This window comes from Poecilia reticulata, linkage group LG17, assembly GCF_000633615.1.
Source record: "Poecilia reticulata strain Guanapo linkage group LG17, Guppy_female_1.0+MT, whole genome shotgun sequence".
Taxonomy (NCBI): domain Eukaryota; kingdom Metazoa; phylum Chordata; class Actinopteri; order Cyprinodontiformes; family Poeciliidae; genus Poecilia; species Poecilia reticulata.
The window spans coordinates 6,352,276-6,373,506 of NC_024347.1; the positions used below are offsets into that span (position 1 = coordinate 6,352,276).

Below are 21,231 nucleotides of genomic sequence, written 5' to 3' on the forward strand. Positions count from 1 at the left end.
AAATTATTTTTGATGATAAATACAGAAACAAGTATAAAAATCAAAACATCTACAATAGTGATAGCAATATTAATGATATAATAATAGTCAGTGCAAAGTAGCCTGCAAATTCTTTGGTGGGGGGCGGTAAGGGACCTGGATAAGGGCTAGGGGGGCGCTGGCCTGAAAAAGGTTGAGAAACACTGCGCTGACCATGGGAGAGACGGGGGTTTCATTATCCTCAATCCAATAATCAACGGTCCAGGAATCAGTCCAGGCCAGCAACAGGCAGAACACAATCCGGGTCCAGGTACATGAAGCACGGTTCAGAGTCAGAATCATGTAATGGCTTTAACTGCCTGTAGTGTCCAGCTATGATCAACATTTTCAGTGGCTGAGAAACTAAGGATTGTCGTCATTTTGTAGCTGTAAATAAAGAAGAGCATAAAAATCTCCTATGGAATTTTATCAAATGTCCACTTTGGTCAGAGTTTTTATTATCATTGTGTGGATGAAAGGCCAAAACACAAAAATGTATTTGAAGATATTCGGCTTCTTGTGGACTAGGACTAAATCTCGTCTCGTTCTCGTCAACTCGGTATTGTGACTCGTCTCGTCTTGTGCGTTTTAGGAAATGTTACACCCCTTTATATCACTGAAAATATTTACAGATCCTTGATTAAACAAAAATGTGACCTAACTATAAATAGTTAGGTCCATAAAATAATTGACATCACTGATTGAACTCCACAGTGCTTCAAATTGAACACACACCTTTTAAATGGGCAGTATTTGTGTGTTTTTCAGGCATTTAGTTCTATTCTAAGACACAATCAAGTAACAACATGCTACATATCTCAAATACGACTTAAAATAAATTTTACTTTGTAATTTAACTCTGAAATCTGGCCTATGTCTCTTTAAAAACTCCTGCATTTTCTGAAGTCATCACAACATGACTCCTCTATTAACCCTTTAACAAAATTTTTACCAGCATTGCACTGAAAAATTATACCTCGTATAATTAGCTCAGCAGATGAGTAGTTCCACCAGATGTTTGCTAATTGCTACTAGCTAGTCTGAAGGAGCTGGGTGGGTTAGTTTTGGGGGTTCAAAAAAAGTGGATTTTACATAACACTGCCCCTTTACTGCTGATGAAATCATCAACATTTCGAAACAAATTAATGTTCTTTATGGTGGAAACAATTGGTGGAAATAAAAGCCATTAGATAATGTTATATATTTATGCACCAGATGTAAAAAAAAAAATCTTATTTTCTATGCACTTCAACCTGTTTCAGCAACCAATGTAGTTTAGTTTTTGCCCTAGTGATGACGCTTGCTGTGGCAGCCATCGTTTTCCTCACTTCACTGCAGCAGCAGGGTTTTCTTTTTCCTGCTTCTCCTCCCAGCGCCCCTCACAGCACCAGTCCAAACATCAGGTGGCTTATAAAGCTCCATCATCACTATAACTCATAATGACAGTGCTCTCACTCGCCTCCTCCTCGATCAATTGTTGTAAACAACGTTTTTATACGCTCCCACCGTCTCCTATGTGGTATTCCAACGTGCCACTTGTGTTTTACTGTGCCCGTCGGTGGAGTGCCTGGGAGGACAATAATGTTTGCAGGAAGCTAGTTGCTGTCACGGGAGAAGGAGGCAATTGAAATGAAAGGGATGATTTCAGTTTCATCGGGACATAGAAATATTTAAATCCCTTGCTGGTGGAAACCACAAACTTCTACAAAGAACAGGGGGAAAAACAAGGACAGCAAGCCTGTAGGAGTTTTACAACCAATTACATCAGACTGAAAAAACGGAGAAGCAAGGAGGAATAAGATTTCCTTTTGTCACTAACTTCCTTTCCCCCCAGATTAACTGTGGCCCATGTTACTGAGAAGCTTTTACCAGCTGCCTGATCAAAAGCCAGGGTCTTCAGAGATGGGCTGTGTTTTCCTTTTACTTTGTTCCAAATAGCCATACCTCGAACACTTTCACATTTTACTTCAGTAAATTTAAAGAGGATTTTATGTGACAAACTAACAAAATGGTGTTCAGGAAAGTGGTTCATGGTTTTCAAAATATTGGAGAAAAAAAATCAAAAGGCAACGTGGATGTAAATATATCGTTAGGCACAATTTAATCTAAGGGTGTTTTGACACCTGTTCATTCGGCTCTGTTTAATTGGGAAACAAAACTGTTACATTTTCAGCCGTTTCATGCTGCACTGTGTCAAACAAGCCAAACCTTTTGAAAAACCTGTTCTGCCCCTCGCCTGTGGTGGCGCTGCACCAAGAACCACTAAAGGAAAAGATATGAAAACCTCTGAAGAAGACAATGAGGCCAACTTCTTTCTTCACAAAATGTAAACAACAATGGAATGGTTAGTGGTTGTAAAATTTTTGTATAAAACACAATCCATTTCTTCCGCTAGCGGTAGACTTGCGTGTTGGTTTTGGTTGAATTTACCCAGAATGCCCTGTACTAGTCCGCTTCCTGCTTTTTTAGTGGTCTTTGGTCTACTTGGCATGTGAACTGCGTCAGTCCAATTTCACTTTAACTGAACCGAGTGTTGAGTTTTTTTAGGTGAACCAGAGTATCTAGTATCTGAGAATCTGTAGGTAGACATGTTTACAGACACTTGCTGTCAATCCGATTGAGCTCGAGCTAACTTACAAAGATGAATGGGGGGAAAAAATGTGCAAAGCTGGCAGAGCAATGCCTCTAGAGACTTCCAGTCATAATCACAGTCAAGCGGGGTTATACAAAATAACAGAGGAGTTTGGATGCTCCACCTTTCGTAATCCTCTGTTTAGAAAATCTTGAAAACCCTCAATAATTTTCATCCACTACAACAACATCGGGCTGCTCTGTGTGGCCGTACGGTGGCAAACTGTGGAAAAGCTCAAGAAGCATGAACACTTTTTGCAAGGCACTGTAAGACTCCACTTTTTATCAGCATGTGTGCTTCTTTTTTTCCTTTCATTTCCTCCTCTCATTTCCCTCCTCGCGCCTGTGTCTTTTCTCCTCAGAACAATGTTGGCAGCGTCACCAAACTGCCTGGCTTCCACTTCACAGTTTATTAGACAGAATACAGATAAGAACATGACAAACAGCTGCGTTGCGGGCTTGTCTGTGTTTGCACAGCACCTTATTAACGACTTATCTGGGTTACTAAATATTCAGCTCCCCCCGCACTGAGACCGCGGCCCCCCGCTGAGTGCAGATCACTGGATTTGCGAGCTGACATCTACGTGGTTTCCTCCTTTGCTTCTGCTCGGATGGTGAAGCAGCTCACCAGAATGATTAATCGGGTTCTTCTTTTCTTAGACTCGTGGCTGTGTTCTTCCCGTCAAGACTCCGTCGGTCCAACACAATGGATTACATTCCTGCTGGTTTGGGGCTTTGTTAAACAGATTAGGCGTCAGTGAGCTCCTTCATGTCGGTGTGCACAGGCTGCTGAGGACTTGCAGACTCCTAATCTTCCTATTTTGGGGCATCTCCTTAAAGTTTTCTAAAATTGAATAGAAACAACTTGAGCCTTAATGTAATAGAACTTTCTTGCTTGGCCGATTTTAATAAGGAAATTTAAGTGATGTCTGGTTCAGATGACAAGATTTTAAAATTGTAGGATTATTTTCAAAAACTGAGAGACTCCACACATGACTGTGAAAAATGATAGATTAAAAAGGTTTTAAAAGGGTAGAGTGTCTTCTCGGGGTCGGGGAGGAGGGCTTGCCCCAAGTGGAGGAGTTGAAATTTCTCAGGATCTCTTTTGCAAATGAGGGAAAAATAGGGGGAAAAAAGTGCAGCATCTGCAGTGAAGCAGGCGCTGTACCGGTCTGTCGTGGTGAAGAGAGAGCTGAGTCAAAAAGTGAAGCTCTAGGTTTACCGGTCAGTCTACGTTTTCCCCCTCATCTCTGGTCATGAGCTTTGGGTAGTGACCGAAAGAACAAGGTTGCAGACACAAGTGGCAAAAATGAGTTTCCTCTGCGGGGTGTCTGAGCTCTCTCTAAGCAATAGGGTGAGAAGCTCAGTCATCCAGGAGGGACTCATAGTAGACCCTCTTCACATTGAGAGGAGCCAGTTGAAGTGGGTCAGGTATCTGGTTAGGCCCCAGACCTTGGTAAGGTATTCTAGGCACGTCCCACCAGGAAGAGACCCAGAGGAAGACCCAGGACAGACCGGAGGAACTGTGTTTCTCTCCTGACTTGGGAATGCCTTGGAATTCGCCCGGAGGAGCTGGAACAAGTGTCTAGGGAGAGGGAGGTCTGGGCCTCCTTGCTTTGGCGATTGCCTAAGCAAGGAGGCAGTAGCCTAAGCAAGACTACCGTAGCATCCTTTAAATTATCGGAAGGGGAAGATTGACTTAGTGAATAAGAGTAATCCACCACAGCAGGGCCTCTCAGTGGTCACTCTAGGCTGCAAGTCTCCCCTCGGTGGTGGAGGTTTGGACGTCCAACAGGGTTCAGAGTTCGTGCCTCTGAACTCTCGCCAGAGGCCATTGGATGCCTCTGCTAAGGCATCCAATGCCTCTGCTATGGCAGAGGCCATTTGCTTAATAAGTCAGAACTTATTAAGCAAATGTGTTTCCATCTCCACTTTGGCACATTAACTCTTTTTTTGGAAACGGTATAAACAATCTCAAGAGAGCTTTTAAACTTTATGCGAAATTAAGGAAGTTATTTCAACTTTAGCTGTTTCCGTTAACCTTTTCTAACACAGTACTTCCAAATGGACATAAAAAACCTCTGATGGAAACGCGATTAATGTTGTGTCTGACATCTTTTCACTTTGACATTAACACTGTAGATGAAACTTGAACATTTATTTAATGACTGATGGCCTCCCAGTTAATATCCCCTCCAGTAATACAGGATGACATTTAAAGAAATCGAAGTCTGACCCTTTTTAGAGATTGTAATATCTGTGTTTTTATAACCTGACAACTTATGAGCACAGTATCAGACTTTTGTCTCCCTTTAGTCTGTCATCTCTCCTGTGGCCTTCAGCCTGGTGCTTGTGTGGAGGCAAGAAATGCAGGAGCCGCAATTGGCTGAGCATGATGGCATGAACAGGGACACTCGTCTTTCCCTGTGAATATTTGTTATTGTTGCAACTTTGCCAGGCGCCAGGCCTCTGTGCAAATCTGTGACTTGTACCAAACAAACACGATGACTCCCTTCATAAAACTGCTGAGTCACTTTCAGCACAAAATGAAATATGTCTAAAGGCACAAAACAGATAGATTTTATAAATCTGTACTAAATAAAATAATTTATTTCTGATGGAGGTAGTCGAAGAAACCGATGGAGCCGATTGTAGCTATGGCAACCGCGTTTCTGTGAGCCTGCACCAACACGGCTGTCATTACTATGTAGCACCACTATCAGTGGATGAATGTGAGTCCACTATAAGGGCTTTGGAGTCCTCGGATTTGTGTTGTAGTGTTGTACAAGTGCAGGCCTTTTACTGTATGATTTTGAAAGCTAAGGAAATGACATTAAAATATTCAGACTTTAGAGCAAAATTAATCATCTAGTTTTTGCAAAGAAAAAAAATCTCTTGTAGAAAGAGGTGAGTGAGTCCTTCCCATAAATATGGGAAATGAAGAAAGATATGTAACCCGCTTAAAAATATAAAGTACTTAGTTTGAAGCTATACAATACATTTTAAAAGCCCTGTTCCATTTGTGCCTTTCTGTAGATACTCAAATATTTAGATACTGTATAAAACCAGACAGAGAAACTGCTAAAACAACCCTTTGTTGTCTTTATAGATAGAAACTGGGGCTGGGACTTTTAATTAATGATGTTTAAGTTGTTAAAAAATACTTACGCCATCAATTGCAATTTTTATTTTATTTTATTTTATTTTATTTTTTTACGTACAAAAGTTATGAGCCAGAACCTTTGTATTCACATGTTTCCAGTACACCTATAAATCTAACGCACAAGTGACATCCACTAAAAATGACAAAGCGACTTCTGTTGGCCCCCTTCAGGTTCATTTTTGCTTCTGAAAATGATCTGCTGGAAACTCTTATTGTGTTAAAAGCATTTAGCCTATCAATGAAGCAATTCAATTCTAAAAGAGCATCTCAATACTAAACATGTAGCAACAGCACAGATGTCCCAACGCTAATGTCAGCATTCACATTTCTAAAAAAGTTCCATGAATGACCAGAGGTTCCTGAAGAACTAGAAAGCTGATTGGGTAGAATAGCACATTGGTCCAATCTGATGGTTGGAGAGCCTGAACAACAAATTAGAAACAATAAATTTCTTTGTTATTGAGCATTTTGAATTAGAAATGTATTTTGTTGATGCATGACTTTCGATTAAAATGTGGTTAACCACAAGCAATAATAACAGGCCCTCGATTAAAATTTTTAATACAGTCCCACCACTATTAGAAACTCTTCTAAGATGTGTTTTTAGGGGCCACATGTGGCAGACCCCTGCTCTAGGCCAACAAGCAGCCAAGAACCTCTGCTTTTATAGAGCTGCTCATATTTGCTGTTGTTCAAATACTATTGCTACTTTTAATGCTAAACCTCATAGAAACCCAAAGGGTCCAGTTAATTTCTTCCATTTTGGCTTCATTTCTGCTTAAAAAACAAAGTACAACACCTTTCATCTCTTTTTGTACAGTTGAGCTGAGATTTAAATCATTTCAGTAGACAATAACGACCAGATATAACCCAATGTGTAAATCACATTTGACATCGGTACCTCTTTTTTTTTTTTCTTTTGCTCTGACTTTTTCTGTCTCAGACGAAGTAAAACGCAGAAACCTCAAATCAAGCATGGACAAAAAGCTGGACTGTGAACGGACAGGAAGATTTGCCTGAGCTGTTCAGACTGACAGAAGTTTGACTGTAAAAGCAGAGGGAGGAGATCTTTTCAGTGGAAACAAGAAGCGAGATCTGTTCACAACCTGCAGTGACCTCTGGTTGGTTGGTGCGCAGATGATTTGTCAGAGATGCAAACCACAAACTTACGTCTTCAGACTTTTAATGATCTAATGCTAAATCCAGTACATCAGCATTAGATTAGATGGAGGAGACAAAAGACAAAAGGATAAATCTTCTCGGGTGTTTTTGTTTTTTGCAGAACTGCCCCGTGTAACACACTTGTCACTTTGTGAAACAGATTTTCCTCCCGTCCCTCCCACTCAGCATTGGCCCACGGATAGCCATCGTTTGCTCCGTCTAACAGAGTGTCGAGCTTTCCCCGGACTCCTGTGTATGCATTATTAATTATTTGTTACAGGGCAGTCGGATAAAGAGGGAAGAGTGACAATCTCGTTTGTATCTTTGCAATCCAATCCGCTCTGTTACAACGGAGATTTGATGTCACACTTGGAAATAAAATCCTTGGAGAGGGGAAAAAAAAAACAAAGCGCTCTATTTTAGTTCAAATCCTACTCCATATGCCTTCCTCTGTCTCAAGCTCTTTCATCTTCATTCATCTGTTGATCTGACTGTAGTATTTCACATGTTTTTTGCCGAAGGCGTTTAGCAGTGACAGCCATTCCTGCTGGGACTGCTTCTCTCTCTCTTTTTCTACAAAAGAGATTTATTAGCTCTTCCTCAATCATTGCTCACATATTTTCTTTTTACTCTCTGCCAGAGAATGCGTGGCCAGTAGCCTCTGCTTAGTCATGGAGGATGCTTGCCAAGACAAGAGCAGTTCCAGCCAATCCATTGTGTAACTTGTCAGACCTACCGTTTCTGGACAAAGCAGAGGAACGTTAGATCGGTTCGTCCATAAAACCTCGTCGTCTGGTGGCTGTTTCCGATGAATCGGCCTCAATAGGCAGTTTCTCTACGGTTTCTGTTCAAACAGACATTACTGGCTTAACAGAACCATGCAGTCAGATAGGAGACATGTTGGAAGAGAAAGTGAGAAGCAACTTAGGCCATGATGATTATCTTGTCTATCTCCACCATACCATATTAGTTGCATTTAGCTGTGTAATCTTGAGCCTATGTAATGGGCTATAGATTTTTGTGCAGAAGCTGAACGTAATGACCACATGTCTAATAATGTTTCAGTCGACCCTTGCTGATAAAACATCGACTTTCCCTGTTAAAACATGGACACTATCTAACTCTAACCCGTTAGTAGCAGATCCTAAAGTGCAACGTCAGCAGGGTTGCAAAATTTCCAGGAATTTTCAAATTTTGAAACTTTCCTTGGAAATTGATGAGAATTTGCGAGGATTAAAGCTGCAGTATGTAACTTTTATAAAATACATTGTATCTGGTCAGAAACAACCAGTCAGAGCCAGGAGGCGTGACTTAGCGCAATCAATCACACTGGTGTACATGCTGCTCAGTGCGCTAACAGTGGAGAAACAACTTACTTCTAGGTTCCATGAAGCTGGATAAACAGGAACATTGTTTATTCACTTTGATTTGTATTTGGACAGTCAATGACCACAAAGTACCAAAAGTTTCACCAGACTCTTTGTTATAAAATTGCTTAACCCTTGTGCGTGCGAGGACTGAGGCAAACATAGAGGACTATGGCAAATGATACAAGTTTTATGTGTGTGGGGTCTTATTTTGTTCACTTTACTAGGCTGCATTAAAACTCTGGGTAACGCTTTATTTGAAGGGGGTGAATAAGATTGACATGACACTGTAATAAACATGACATAACACCTGTCATGAACATGAATAAGCCTTCATGAATATTTATGACTGTCATAAACATGTCATAACACCCGTCATGAACATGAATAAGCCTTCATGAATATTTATGACTGTTGTTATAAAATGTCATTCAGTAAATTATGACACTTTTAATACAAAGTTGACATTATTCAAAATGTCTTTATTATGACAATTTGACATTAACCAAGAAATTATTACTGATATAAATTTGTTATAAAAGTATTATTGATTGCACTTTAAAAATTAGGTAACTTTATGTTATTAAAGGTAAAGTTTAAACAGTAATGATTTCTTGGTTAATGTCAAGTTGTCATAACAAAGACATTTTGAATAATGTCAACTTTCTATTAAAAGTGTCATAATTTACCGAATGATGCTTTATGACAACAGTCATAAATATTTATGAAGGCTTATTCATGTTCATGACATGTGTTATGTTTATGAAAGTGTCATGACAGTTTTATTCACCCCCCTTCAAATAAAGTGTTACCAAACTAGACTCAAAAACAGTTCCACATTTGGACCACTGGAAAGTCCAAAAGCACTCAGCATGTTTCCAGCCTTAGAAAATTATTACCTACCATCCACACGGATAGCAGAACCTGATTTCCCATCAGAACATCTCTCAATAACGATTTTTAAAAATAAACATTCTAAAGAAATCTCCAGAAAGGATAATTTTGTAATTTTTAGTCCAGCATCTTGGATCCTGTCATACTGACTGACCCCCAAATGATTTTCAATGGTGTATTTGTGGTCTCAAGACCCACACTCAGACCCGTTAACCACTTAAAGCTGTCTGCACGCTGTTGTCCATCGGCTCAAACAAGGATGTGTTCTGTGCCTTCTCTAAATTGGAAGGATGCTTTGTTGGAAACAGAGAGGTTCTTGTTTTCAGAGGACTACTTTTGTTGAACATTCAGAAGAAAATTAATAGGGGATATATTATAAGTGGCCTTTACATGAGTTGTTTGCAAAGAATTCCTGGACAGCAGCAAAGGCAGCACGAATCTGTGGAGGATTATAGATGAAAATCAGGCTTCTGACCTTAACAGCGATGCCCTCCAGTTGATATTATTCTCACTTTTTCTGTCAATCTCATTTTTGCTTCCTGTTTTAAAATCAGAACGTCCATTTAAAAGCATGACAGAGGTTTATAAAGAGCACTTTTCACTCAGGACATATTGTGTCACAGCAGTTTTTATGAGGATCTTCAATGCAGTCCTTCTGGGTGGTGTGGACTGAAAAGGGACTGTCTGTGACCTATAATTAAATCTGAGTTTGATTCCACCTCCTTTTATAGCCTATCTTGAGAACCATTCACTCCAATTATCCCAAGTGAATTGTTTGTTTTTATTTATCTGTCTGTCAAGGTAGGTATTGATTGATTGAGCCAGGTATTTATTGATTGACCTAGGTATCAATAGAACTGTATCTATTGATTGAGCTAGATATTGCTTTATTGATTGAGACTTTAATAGATTTTCAGTTATGTGTTTAATATTAGCCACCACGTCCCAGTCTGGGACATCTAAAAGATTGGCTTTTCCATGTGAACCTAAGAAGACAAGAATTCTGCAATTATTTAAAGTCATCTGCTGTCGATAAACGTAAATAAAGAAATCTGGAAAGTACATAAAAAGTCATTTGGAATCAAATTTTTTTTATTGAATTAAAGAAAATGTAGATATGAACAGACTAAAACTGCAAATGTGTGAAATTATGAAGATGTGAAATTAACAGCAGCTTAGGCAGCTTTGTTTTTTTTAAAAAAAAGAGTGATACAACTTGCTTTGGGCTATTTTAGGAGCAGACAATTTTTTTCTTCCGGTTTGAGATTAAAGCTGAAGTACTAAGTCATTTTTGCACATATTCATTACATGCAGGCAGCTTTGTGACGTCGCCGTGCAATTAATGTTTGAATAGGGAGTGGGAGTAAGCTCTTCTTCTTCCCACTCTTTTGAGCTACTTTCATTTCATGATTACGTATAAATAATGAATACATGTTTGCATAGAACTATTTTCTGGTTTAAACCTTTTAAGGAAAGGCGGCACCCTTCTCAATTCTTAATGTAATCTGGAAGCAGAAGCATTTAACCCCTTTTCTCTGCCAGCAGTTTTAAAACCTGATTCCTCTCACACACGTTCCCCTCTCCTCGTCGTGGTTTGCTCCGTTTATGTGGACCTGCATCTCCTCTAACCTTAACCCTAACCCTCCTTTCTTAACTCCGCTGCTAATCCACCCTTGGCTAAATGCATCCAAAGACTGAATTAGAATAATTAAGACTTTCCGTAGTGTGTGAACGCTGCAGTGGTGACATAATTGTCCTCCCACCCCACCCGTTCTGGAAACCTGGCAAAGTAAAACTAGCAAGCTACACCCAGAGGTGCGGGGGAAGAAAACTCCATTTTTTTTTTTTTTTTAGAAAAAGATTTTTACCACAAGTGCGAGCTAGATCTCCTTCCTGCCATCCTCCATTGATTTTGCAATCCGGCGGCGTCCAAGCAGAACGACACAAGCCGTACACCTCAGTCTGCCCCTCATTGCCAATCTCTATTACCCGCCCAGCTCCAGGCCTCGGTTCGTTGAGGCTAAGCCTCTCCTGAGGGGAGAAGGGAGAAGAGGAGAACTGGTGGATGGGAGCGATGATGGATTTATGAGCCGCTTGGAGAAAGGATCATCTTCTCTCTCTTCTTCTTTCTCTCTCTTTTATTATCCCATCAGATCTGGCGTGGGAGCAATAATACATGACGGCCTGTCCCATTTCGGAGATCAAGCTGCGAATGTGAATGATGATTTGAAATTCCAACGTCTAATCAGCGTGAAATTGCTTCAGTAAATATGTTTCAACTACCAGCCCCTCTGTCTTCCGCCTGCCTCTCACTTGGAACGGGACCGGGAGTAATAGGCTTGTAGTTGTCACAGTTTTTAAGACCTGTGTAGGCTGCACGGTTCATAATTAGCTTTTAATGCACGGCGACGGCTAGAGGGGAGGGGAGCTGAGGGAAATGTGGAAAGAAAGGAGCCCCGCTGTGTGGCCATAGTAATTCACACTTTTGTTTCCTAATTAAATGACCTCAGAAGGGAGCTCTGAGCTTAGCTCCATGTGTGTGTGTGCGTGTGTGTGTGTGTGTGGCACTCTTTGATATGGGGGTCTTTGCCAAGTGTGTTCAGTCTGGCGATGAATGGTGCACCCACTACAAAGCCAAAGAAGAACTTCTCTTCGCTTGCTTGTTGGTTGTTAGAAATTTGGCAGAACTTGTGTGGTTAACGAGCGCTTTCAGGGTTCCTTTCACATGGTCAGTGGATTTCAGTCAGCAACACGGCAGTCCTCGTGTTTTCTCAGTCCTTCTTACAGAAAAACATTACCTAACGGGATTCAAACTGGAAGGCTAATTTTGGTCGGTTTTAAACGTGACGTTTGGTGCGCGCCGTATCTCTTCCGTGCAGTTTCATGTCATCCACACTGCAGCAGCAACTCCTTGTAGGAAATGTGTTCTTCATACACACCTGGAAATACAAACCTGTGTGTGTGTGTGAGTGTGAGTGTGAGTGCGTGTGTGAGTGTGTGTGTGCGTGTGTGTGTGTGTGTTTGTCCTATTTATAACAATTTCTGGCATCTTTACTAAACTTCTGAAGACCGACTGGCCTTATAGGAACCAAAACCCGATATATGGAGCTCCTTAGTAGGGTTAGGGAGAATGTTTGGGTTGGGCAAATATGCAGTTACTAAATTATGGTTTTGTTTATTGCTTTATGATCAAGTTTAGTATTTTTGCCTAAAGTTATCTTCATCCACTGAGAACTATGTCAAAATGGAAGCACAAGGTAACTGAGACGTCAATCAATGGCCGCCCTGGAAGAATGGCTTGAACTTATCCTGAGTCACTAGCTGTAATTTGAGCTCAGAAATCATGAGTGAGGAGCAGGAAGTCAGAAGAAATGTTGTCTGAGAGCTGCATCTTGGAGACTTAACAAGCCAGCACCTGCAGTAACCTGCAAAAAAAAAATGGCTACAGTGATGAAATGAAACTCTGACAGGGTAAATTTTGTTCCAGGCAAGACAGAATTGTTATTCTGTTGCACAAAGGCATTTGACAACTGTGCCACCAGTTTACTTTACATCAGTAAGCCATTGTTGTTGTCTTGAACATAGTAGCACTGGATGGAAGGAGGCTGAGCTGTTTTCTGGGACTAAAATACATTGGAAAAATTAAAAGCCTTGGCAACCAAACCTTCGTGGGAAGAAAAACATAAGCTACCCCTAAATATATCCTACAGACAACATGGTTTGTGTATATTGTGCTCAGTGTTTCAGAAGAGAGGAAGGATTGGGTTTAGACACTTTCTCTTCATAACAGGGTAAAGGGTCTGGGATAAGAGCCAACACTACAGGATTTTTTTTGGAGCAGGCTGTAGCACAGATGTAGAATGTTTTCAATGGATTAAAAATAAAGAAACAACCAGAAGAAAACACAGCTTGATAGGCGTAAAGTAGTACATTTGCACTAAATGTTGACAGAGAGCTATTAGCTTTGTCATATTTTAAACTAGTGTCACCAAACAAGAAAACACTGAACAAAACGTGGACCTGATAATTCTTAGTTTAGCAAATTCTAATATATCTTTGAGGCTTAAGATATAGTCGTGTGATCATATATAACATTTTTTCTATATTTCCTTCAGTTGCAAAGCAAAGACAAAATAATTACAACCTAGACTAGAGTTGGTGCTGTTAGCATTATGCTAACATCATGTCCAAGTCTTGCATGTTTAAAGACAGAAAACAAAAAGGTTTTTACAGCTGTTTTCTTCCTCTGACTTCAATTATTAGCACCTTAGTAATACTGAAAATAGCAAACCTGGAGTCTTCACTCAGTAACAACATCCACACTGAAGAGTGTTATCAGAATCATCTGATTCCAGTCACCAGCCACCCAATGAGTCCGTCTTCATTTACTGTTTGAATATGAAATAGATCAGAAGAAGATTTTAAAAATATGACCACGATACTCTGAATTAGGTGTCTCATTGTGTATTAGAGGGATTTTTAAATGTCCAATTATGGGAAATGCATAGTACTCTCACTGCATGGATTTACATGGTACATGTTGGAATAACCTAAGCGTTCGCTAATTCTCCTCGTATGGCTAAGGCGGTAAATGTTTACAGGATGTGGAGATGTGGAAAGTAGACTGCGTTCCTTCAAGCACCTGCTACTCTGTGCCACTCTGAAGCATGTGACATTGATGACTTGTATTGTCATGGACCGCTGGTTCTGCGGTACTCTGTGTACCCTCTCTGTTCCGGATCAAAATATTCCAAAGATGTCACTTGATCTGAAGCGATAAGGTTCCAACATAGCAACTGTTACTGCTGTTGATGTTGGCCGAGGCGAACCCTCTGTCGTCACGTGAACACATGTCTTCAATCCAGTTGTTGTGCATAAAACTATAGAAAAGGACAAAACTATGCTGACGAACCCTTCGTCCATTACCAGCAGCTGGCCCGTCTCCACTCCACTGTGTCCGATGTCCTGTGGATACAAGCGAGTGGAAGTGAAACCCGATCCCGCCTCGTAAACAGCTGCATGGGGCCGTGTAGCTCAGGAGGGCACTTCATGTACGTATACTCACAATGAGGAAAAAAGTGGAACCCCAAATAAAATTTCATTCGTAAAAACTATGCAGGCATGTCCAGGACGGGCCTGTGCCCCTGACGCAAGGCAGTGCTTCAAATCGGCGCTCCATTTGGAGCTCCCACGGGTATTAGGCGCTCTGGTGTTGCTGCCTTCCCTCTTCACACACTCACACCAACTTCCTCTCCCTACCTCCTTCCTGCGGAGCGCTCGCTGTCTTTGTCAACGGCCGTCAATCTGGAGGCAAATTTTGGCAAAGAAAAGCCAGAGGGCGTCAAAGGCCAGGCCTTCTTTGTGTTGCGTCTATTCACACCGAGGCACCGGAGTCTGGCTCCTCTGCAGTCTCACACAGTGTTTGGGAGGCAATAACCCCAGTAAAACCTCTGCTCTCCTTATTTAAAGGGCATTGATGTCCTGTAAACGTCCAGTTAGCTATCAAATAACTGTAATCTTTACGTCTGACGGCCAACCTCCAGCCCTTAAACCTGTCAGCTTCAGGGCTGCACCTCTAACACTTACTAGTGTTAATTTGGGTTATTAATACTGAGGCAATTCGCAACAAACATCTTAAGGCACGTCAAAAAAAACATCATGCTCAGTCAAGTTTAGTTTATTAATCAAATTGGCACTGTACCGAGTCACTGATTTGCAGCATTCACTCTTCTTGGACGAACATTGTGTCGTTGACAGGCTACTGTACAAATAAAGTTCTAAAAAGTGTGCTGTGGGTTTGTTTTCAACCCTCCTGACCCAAAACCTGCTGGAACCACCTGGCACTGCAGTTACAGTCAGGTAGGGTTTGTCTCTAGTTAATCTAAATGATACAGATTTGACTTACTCTTTGCAAATTCACTCAAGTTGAATTAGAATGAATAAAATCAGTTTCCAAGTCTCAGTTGGTTTTAATTTTGGACTTTGATTAGGCCAGTGGTCCAAAATCACCAAGATAACCGTGTCCAGGGCCACAATTATTATTCTTAAAATTGACAGTGGAAAAATACATTTCTTACTACATTTTTAAAAACTTTTATCTGTTAATTAATATTTAATATGTTGTATATTGAAGATTTTCACGACGCAAGCAAAGTATTGAATTGTTTATAGTAAAGGAATTTCCCAAATGGATTTTTTTTATGTTTTGCCCTTTTCTATAGTTTTATCAGTTTGTGGTTTGGGGTTTGAAATAATAAAAAGCTGTAGCACGATTAATAAAAGAGGAAAAAGTTTTTTATTTTAGGAAAATCTTATTTGTCAGTAAAACTCATATCCTAACACATGCATCAAACTTAAGGGCTGGGGGCCGAATCCGGCCTGGAATAACTTTTAATGTGGCCCTCACATGAACAGGACCTTCAAAATAAGACTTGTGTGCTTCATTTTTTAAGACACTTTTATCCGTAGACAGCCAAATTACATCAGTGTTCAAAGACGTTCAGTATCATTCAACATGGAGAATAATGATTGAATGCATAGAAAACTATTTGTTGATATTTTAACAGTTTTTGATGGGTAGTTTTACCAGTGCATTCTACCACAATGGGTCCTTTGAGGACATTTGTGATCCTCAAAGGATCACGCCGGAAAATGAAAATGAGTTTCCGGCTTTTGAACTGCCGCCTCAGTTTCAAGTCTTTTTGTTGCTCCTAACAGATTGTCTTCCTGGATTTCCCTGTATGTAGCTCCATCCATCTTGTCAGGAACCCTGGCAAACTTCCCAACCCCTGCTGAAGAACAACATTCCCTGCAGCACAACAATTCACTTTTGATCTGTGTGTTCAGGGTGATGTGCAGTGTCAGTTTCACGCGCTGCAAAACATTTTGAATGTGAGTCAATAAGGTTAATTTCTTCTAGCATCTTCTTCAACATGATTGCTTTTGTCCCATGGATGAGTTCTGGTACACATCACACCGGCCTTTCTATGTTTTAAATTTTTTTTTTTTCAACAGTGGCTATTAGCTGTCCTGCCAACATATTCTATATACTGCTGATAATGTTTAATTCTTGGGATATTATTTAGCTTGGTCTTCATGATGCTGTTTGTTTGCCAACAAACCTCTTAGATCGTCACAGAACAGTTGAATTAAGCCCAGATTATTAATACCTATTGAGGTCACTTCTTTAAGTCATTTCTCGCACTGGACTTTATTTAGTCAATTTTAAACACCATATGACCTTTCACCTCAGAGTTCTGGACTACGTTCTGTTGGACTTCATTATCAAAATGCAATAAAACTCGAGCAAGTTTATGGCTGCAATGTGAGGAGAAAAATTGGGAAGGTCCAAGAGACAAGAATGCTTTTTGCATCGTCTCATCCTTTTACATCACTTTAAATCCAAATATTGGATTGTTTGTTGATGTGACTGATCACGGAGCCGTCTGCATAATTACTGGGATGCGGTACATCAGAATTAAACAAGTTGTTTGTAGAAAGATTAACTGATAATCCCATTGATGACATTTTTCATTCCACTTGTATCGCACGGCACAAGTTTTAGCTTTGCTTGCGCACGGACAGAGACGATGCCGAATGAAATGAAAATCCATTTTTAATGAAGTTACGGCTCTAGTCTCTCTCAAAGCTGTGTTATTGATCACAGTCACTGAGTGCTGCATCAGTGAGTGGATCAGATTTAAATTTAAGCTTAGATTTGTAGCTCATACAGTCTGGATCAGCTGCAGCTGCAGCTGTCTGATTTTTTTTTTTTAGGCAGACCTGTAAAGACTGTTGCACTGTTGCAGACAAAATGCGACAAAAGACAAACACATGCTCAGCCTAGTTTCAGGCTTTAACTGGACCTTTGTAACGTCGTACTTCTTTACTTTCCCTTTTGTTCTGCTGTTTGGATTCACTGTTCTGCTGCATGGCCCCGTTCAGAACCAGCTGGATGGCCTCCCATCTGATTCTAGAAAACTTTGGGATTTATAAGTGATATTTCTTTTCATGATGCTGCAGCTCAAAACAAGCCCACATTATCCTTCCTGTTTGTTCTGATGGCCTGAATTTGGGTTTCATCCACATGTGGTTCTCCATATTCTAGTCAAACGTTGGTTTCATCATTCCAGCGGGCATTATGGGTTGAGTTTTTTTGTTTGTTTCTTCCAGGGGGGCTTTCTTCTGGCCATTTTTCCAATGTTATGAACTTTTCACTCTGAGACCTTAAATAAAACTTGTGGGTTTATTCTTATGGCCTTATAATCTTTTTTTAGATCGATGCTTTCCTTCTCCACATTGTTTTGTCACTAGCCTGATTAATATATCCACAAACTGTCTCCACATTAGCTTTTACAGAGGCCATCCTGCTTACTGATGATCAGCAGATCAATGCTTTCTAATCAGCAAGACCTGTCTGCTTCTCTTTTGTGAACAGTGACTTTGGCGTATTTTGACTCTTACTGTGCAGGATTTTAAATGTGACGTTGGTAAAATTAACATAAAAAAATTAAGAGCAATAATTTGTTTTACTGCACTGCTCACAACAATGGATGGATTTGAAGTGAGCACCCATTTGAGAAATGGCTGTTCATTTTTCAAGGCCAGAATTCTAAATTAAATATTTAATTTGGAGCTAAATATTTTGTTTGTGAATTAAATATTTAACTTCCCATTTAAATATTTAGTTCGAAAGATAAATATGTATTGTCAATATCTAAATATGTATTTTTCCAAAGTAAACATTTAATTTTCAAATTAAATATTTATTTTCCGAACTAAGTACTTAACTCGTCAACTAAATATTTAGGTCCAAGAAAAAGTTTTTGTCCTACCGCTAAGCGGATGTTGCATATCAAAATAAAAGCTGGGTTTTGGGACCTCTGTATATAGTCCGCTGCTCGCTAATTAAATATTTTTGTTAGAAACCTAAATATTTAGCTAGCTTTCTGAATATTTAGTTTGGAAAATAAATATTAGATTTTTTTTAAACTAAATAGTTTGGAACAAAATATTCAGTTACTAAAATAAACATTTAATTTGGAGCTAGTTTGGAAACTAAACATTTAGCTTAGACTTAAAAATGTAGCTCAAACTTAAAAAATTAATTTGAAAACTAAATATTTAGTTCGGAACTCTAAATGTATGAATAAAAATGGTGAAAATATGACGTTGAAAAATCAATAAGCACATTCATTTTCTTTCTGACAGGCTAAATAAACCGAATTATTGCTGTTCATTTTTTCACTGTGTAACTTTACAAACGGCGGCCCACACGTAAAGTATCAGAATCAGATGAATCCTGTGAGGCTTCATCAGGTTTCCTTTCGTTCCCGCAGAGCGAGCCATCGCCCGGCACGAGGTGCGGGAGATCGAGCAGCGGCACACGCAGGACGGCCTGAGGGAGCGCGAGGCGGCGGCCGCGCTGACCAACAGCGAGGACGACTTGGTCATCATCTACAATCGCGTGCCCAAGACCGCCAGCACCTCCTTCACCAACATTGCCTACGACCTGTGCGGGAAGAACCATTACCACGTGCTGCACATCAACACCACCAAAAACAACCCCGTCATGTCCATACAGGACCAGGTAGACGGACAGGCAGACTCTGGTTTAATACAGTGTGGCAGACAGACAGACAGACTCTGGCGTAATCAGCATTTTCTGGTGTGTTCAGGTGCGGTTTGTAAAGAACGTGACAGAATGGAGGGAAATGAAGCCTGCGATTTACCACGGACACGTCTCCTTCCTGGATTTTACAAAGTAAAGAAATAATTTCTGTTCATGTTTATGATGGCAGACTGATTATATACTTGGAAATCCAACCTGCTGACCTTTTGGGTCTTTAACTCCCCCTAGTGGTCACTTAGGGATCCAAGCTTCAAACTGTGAATGGGGGCATACTCGTCCCATTAATTTGGAATATCATGAAAACGTTGTTGCAGTCGTTGAGTTTAAAGAATGAAACTAAATAATAATATATAAACTCATTACACACAAAGAGATTTGTTTACTTGACAATACCCGGCTGGATTCACCAATCAGAGATCAGGACATGTTCATGCTGGTTTTTGGTAAAGCGGACGTGTTCCAAATCTTGTTGGAAAATCAAACCAGCGTCCCCAGAAAGCCTGTCAGCAGAAGGAAGCACGACATTCTCTAAAATGTCCTGTTAGACGGCTGTGTTGGCTATGGAGTTCAGAAAACCCAGAGGACCAGAACCAGGAGATGACATGGCGACCCAAAATATAACTGATTATGGAATATTCACTCTGGACTGAAAGCCACGTGGATTCTGAGCCTCTCCACGTTTCCTTCAGACTTCCTTCATTTCTAAATAAAATGCAAACTTTATTTCCATCTAAAAATAAAATGGACTTTGGACCACTGAGCAAACAGTCCAATCTTTAACCGATTCTGGTTCAGCTGTGGCTTCACACATCTGAGCTAGCTTCACAGGTTTGGACAAACATGTAAAAACAAAACAACTTTCATTTAATTCAGTCAGTGCAGTTAGGAGTAGAACAGCCAGTGTGAAATAAATAAGAAATAAGAAACTGAAATTGACAAAAACAACAGATTGACTAGGTTGGTCAGACATGTAAAATAAACTCTAACAAATGGTTCAGAAAGTGCAATTAGGAATTCTAAACATTTAAATTAAATAATAAAGCATGACATCGCTCTGAGCACAAATCATAGAAATAGACTGAATAGATCTATCTTTATTTATTGAGCACAGTGTCACAATACCCCATATAGAATTTTTTTCAATATCTGGACCGATACATGGGATTGGTGCATCTGTACTTCAAATTTTACATTTCTTGTTCCCCATGGTAAAATGGTTTTACTCTCGAGCCTTGTCCAGTTGCCTGACTCAGTGAATCCTCCTCAGGTTTGGAGTGAAGAGGAAGCCCATCTACATTAACCTGATCAGAGACCCCATCGAGAGGCTGGTGTCTTATTATTACTTCCTGCGGTTTGGGGACGACTACAGACCCGGCCTGAGGCGCAGGAAACAAGGAGACAAGAAGGTAAAAAAAAAAAAAACATGCCAACATTCCCCTCTGAATCCTGCTTCCTCTCTGTTCCACTTTTCTGCTGAGTCATGTTTCTGAGTCATATTGATGTCAGATGATGCTCTGAATGCATGTTTGGACATAGATAATTAAGAAAGGGTCAAAAAGACGCACGGCTTTGCCCCCTGATGTGTTTTGTGCGCATTTGTTTCAGACGTTTGACGAGTGCGTGTCAGCCGGCGGATCGGACTGTGCTCCTGAGAAACTCTGGCTCCAGATCCCCTTTTTCTGTGGTCACTATTCTGAATGCTGGTAAGAGTTCCAGTTTCACTCTTTATTCCTCTTTGACAGCAAACATTCTGTTTATCGTTCCCATGGAAACACTGGACATTAATAACTCTTAGACTAAACTCAGCCTGAGGCTAGTACAGCTGAAGCCAGATATTCAGCTGTACACTGTGAAAACGACCAGCTTTTTCTCCTCATTGTCTGACATTAAACCAGAGTAAAGGCGTCCCGTCCTTATCCCGTCCCAACTTTATCGCTAATTGTAAAATGTTGAAACATTAAAGGACATATTATGTAAAGTCAACTTTTTTGGACTTTACATCATTTTATAATGTTATTCCCTAATCAAAAAACATACCTGGAGTGTTGCCCCTGCATCTCCCCCCTCAACTCCTTCAGACTAGCCAGCAGCAATTAGCAAACACCTGGTGGAGTACTGCCCCTTTAAGAGTTTTTATGAAGTTCACATATTAGGATAACATAACTGGACGAACCCTAGGATGTAGTAGCTTAAGGGAACTACTCAAACTTTCTGTTTCTTTGTGTGACATCATGGAAAATCAAAAGAGTCGTGGACCTCCATGTCCAGCAACAACAATGAAAAAATACCACACTGAAAATGGAAAAATAAATAAATAAATAAAACAGTTTCAACACTTAATTATATTATTCCTTATTTGTGTCTCC

General features: G+C 40.2%; 1 protein-coding gene across 1 annotated transcript in view; it reads left to right on the top strand.

The window, feature by feature from the left end:
- Positions 1 to 21,231, top strand: part of hs2st1a (heparan sulfate 2-O-sulfotransferase 1a) — a 48,620-nt gene that overhangs the window by 20,585 nt on the left and 6,804 nt on the right. The window contains exons 2-5 of the mRNA XM_008433350.2: positions 18,573 to 18,823; positions 18,912 to 18,997; positions 20,133 to 20,271; positions 20,471 to 20,568. Coding sequence (XP_008431572.1) covers positions 18,573 to 18,823; positions 18,912 to 18,997; positions 20,133 to 20,271; positions 20,471 to 20,568 — 574 coding nt within the window. The remainder of the gene's footprint in view (positions 1 to 18,572; positions 18,824 to 18,911; positions 18,998 to 20,132; positions 20,272 to 20,470; positions 20,569 to 21,231) is intronic.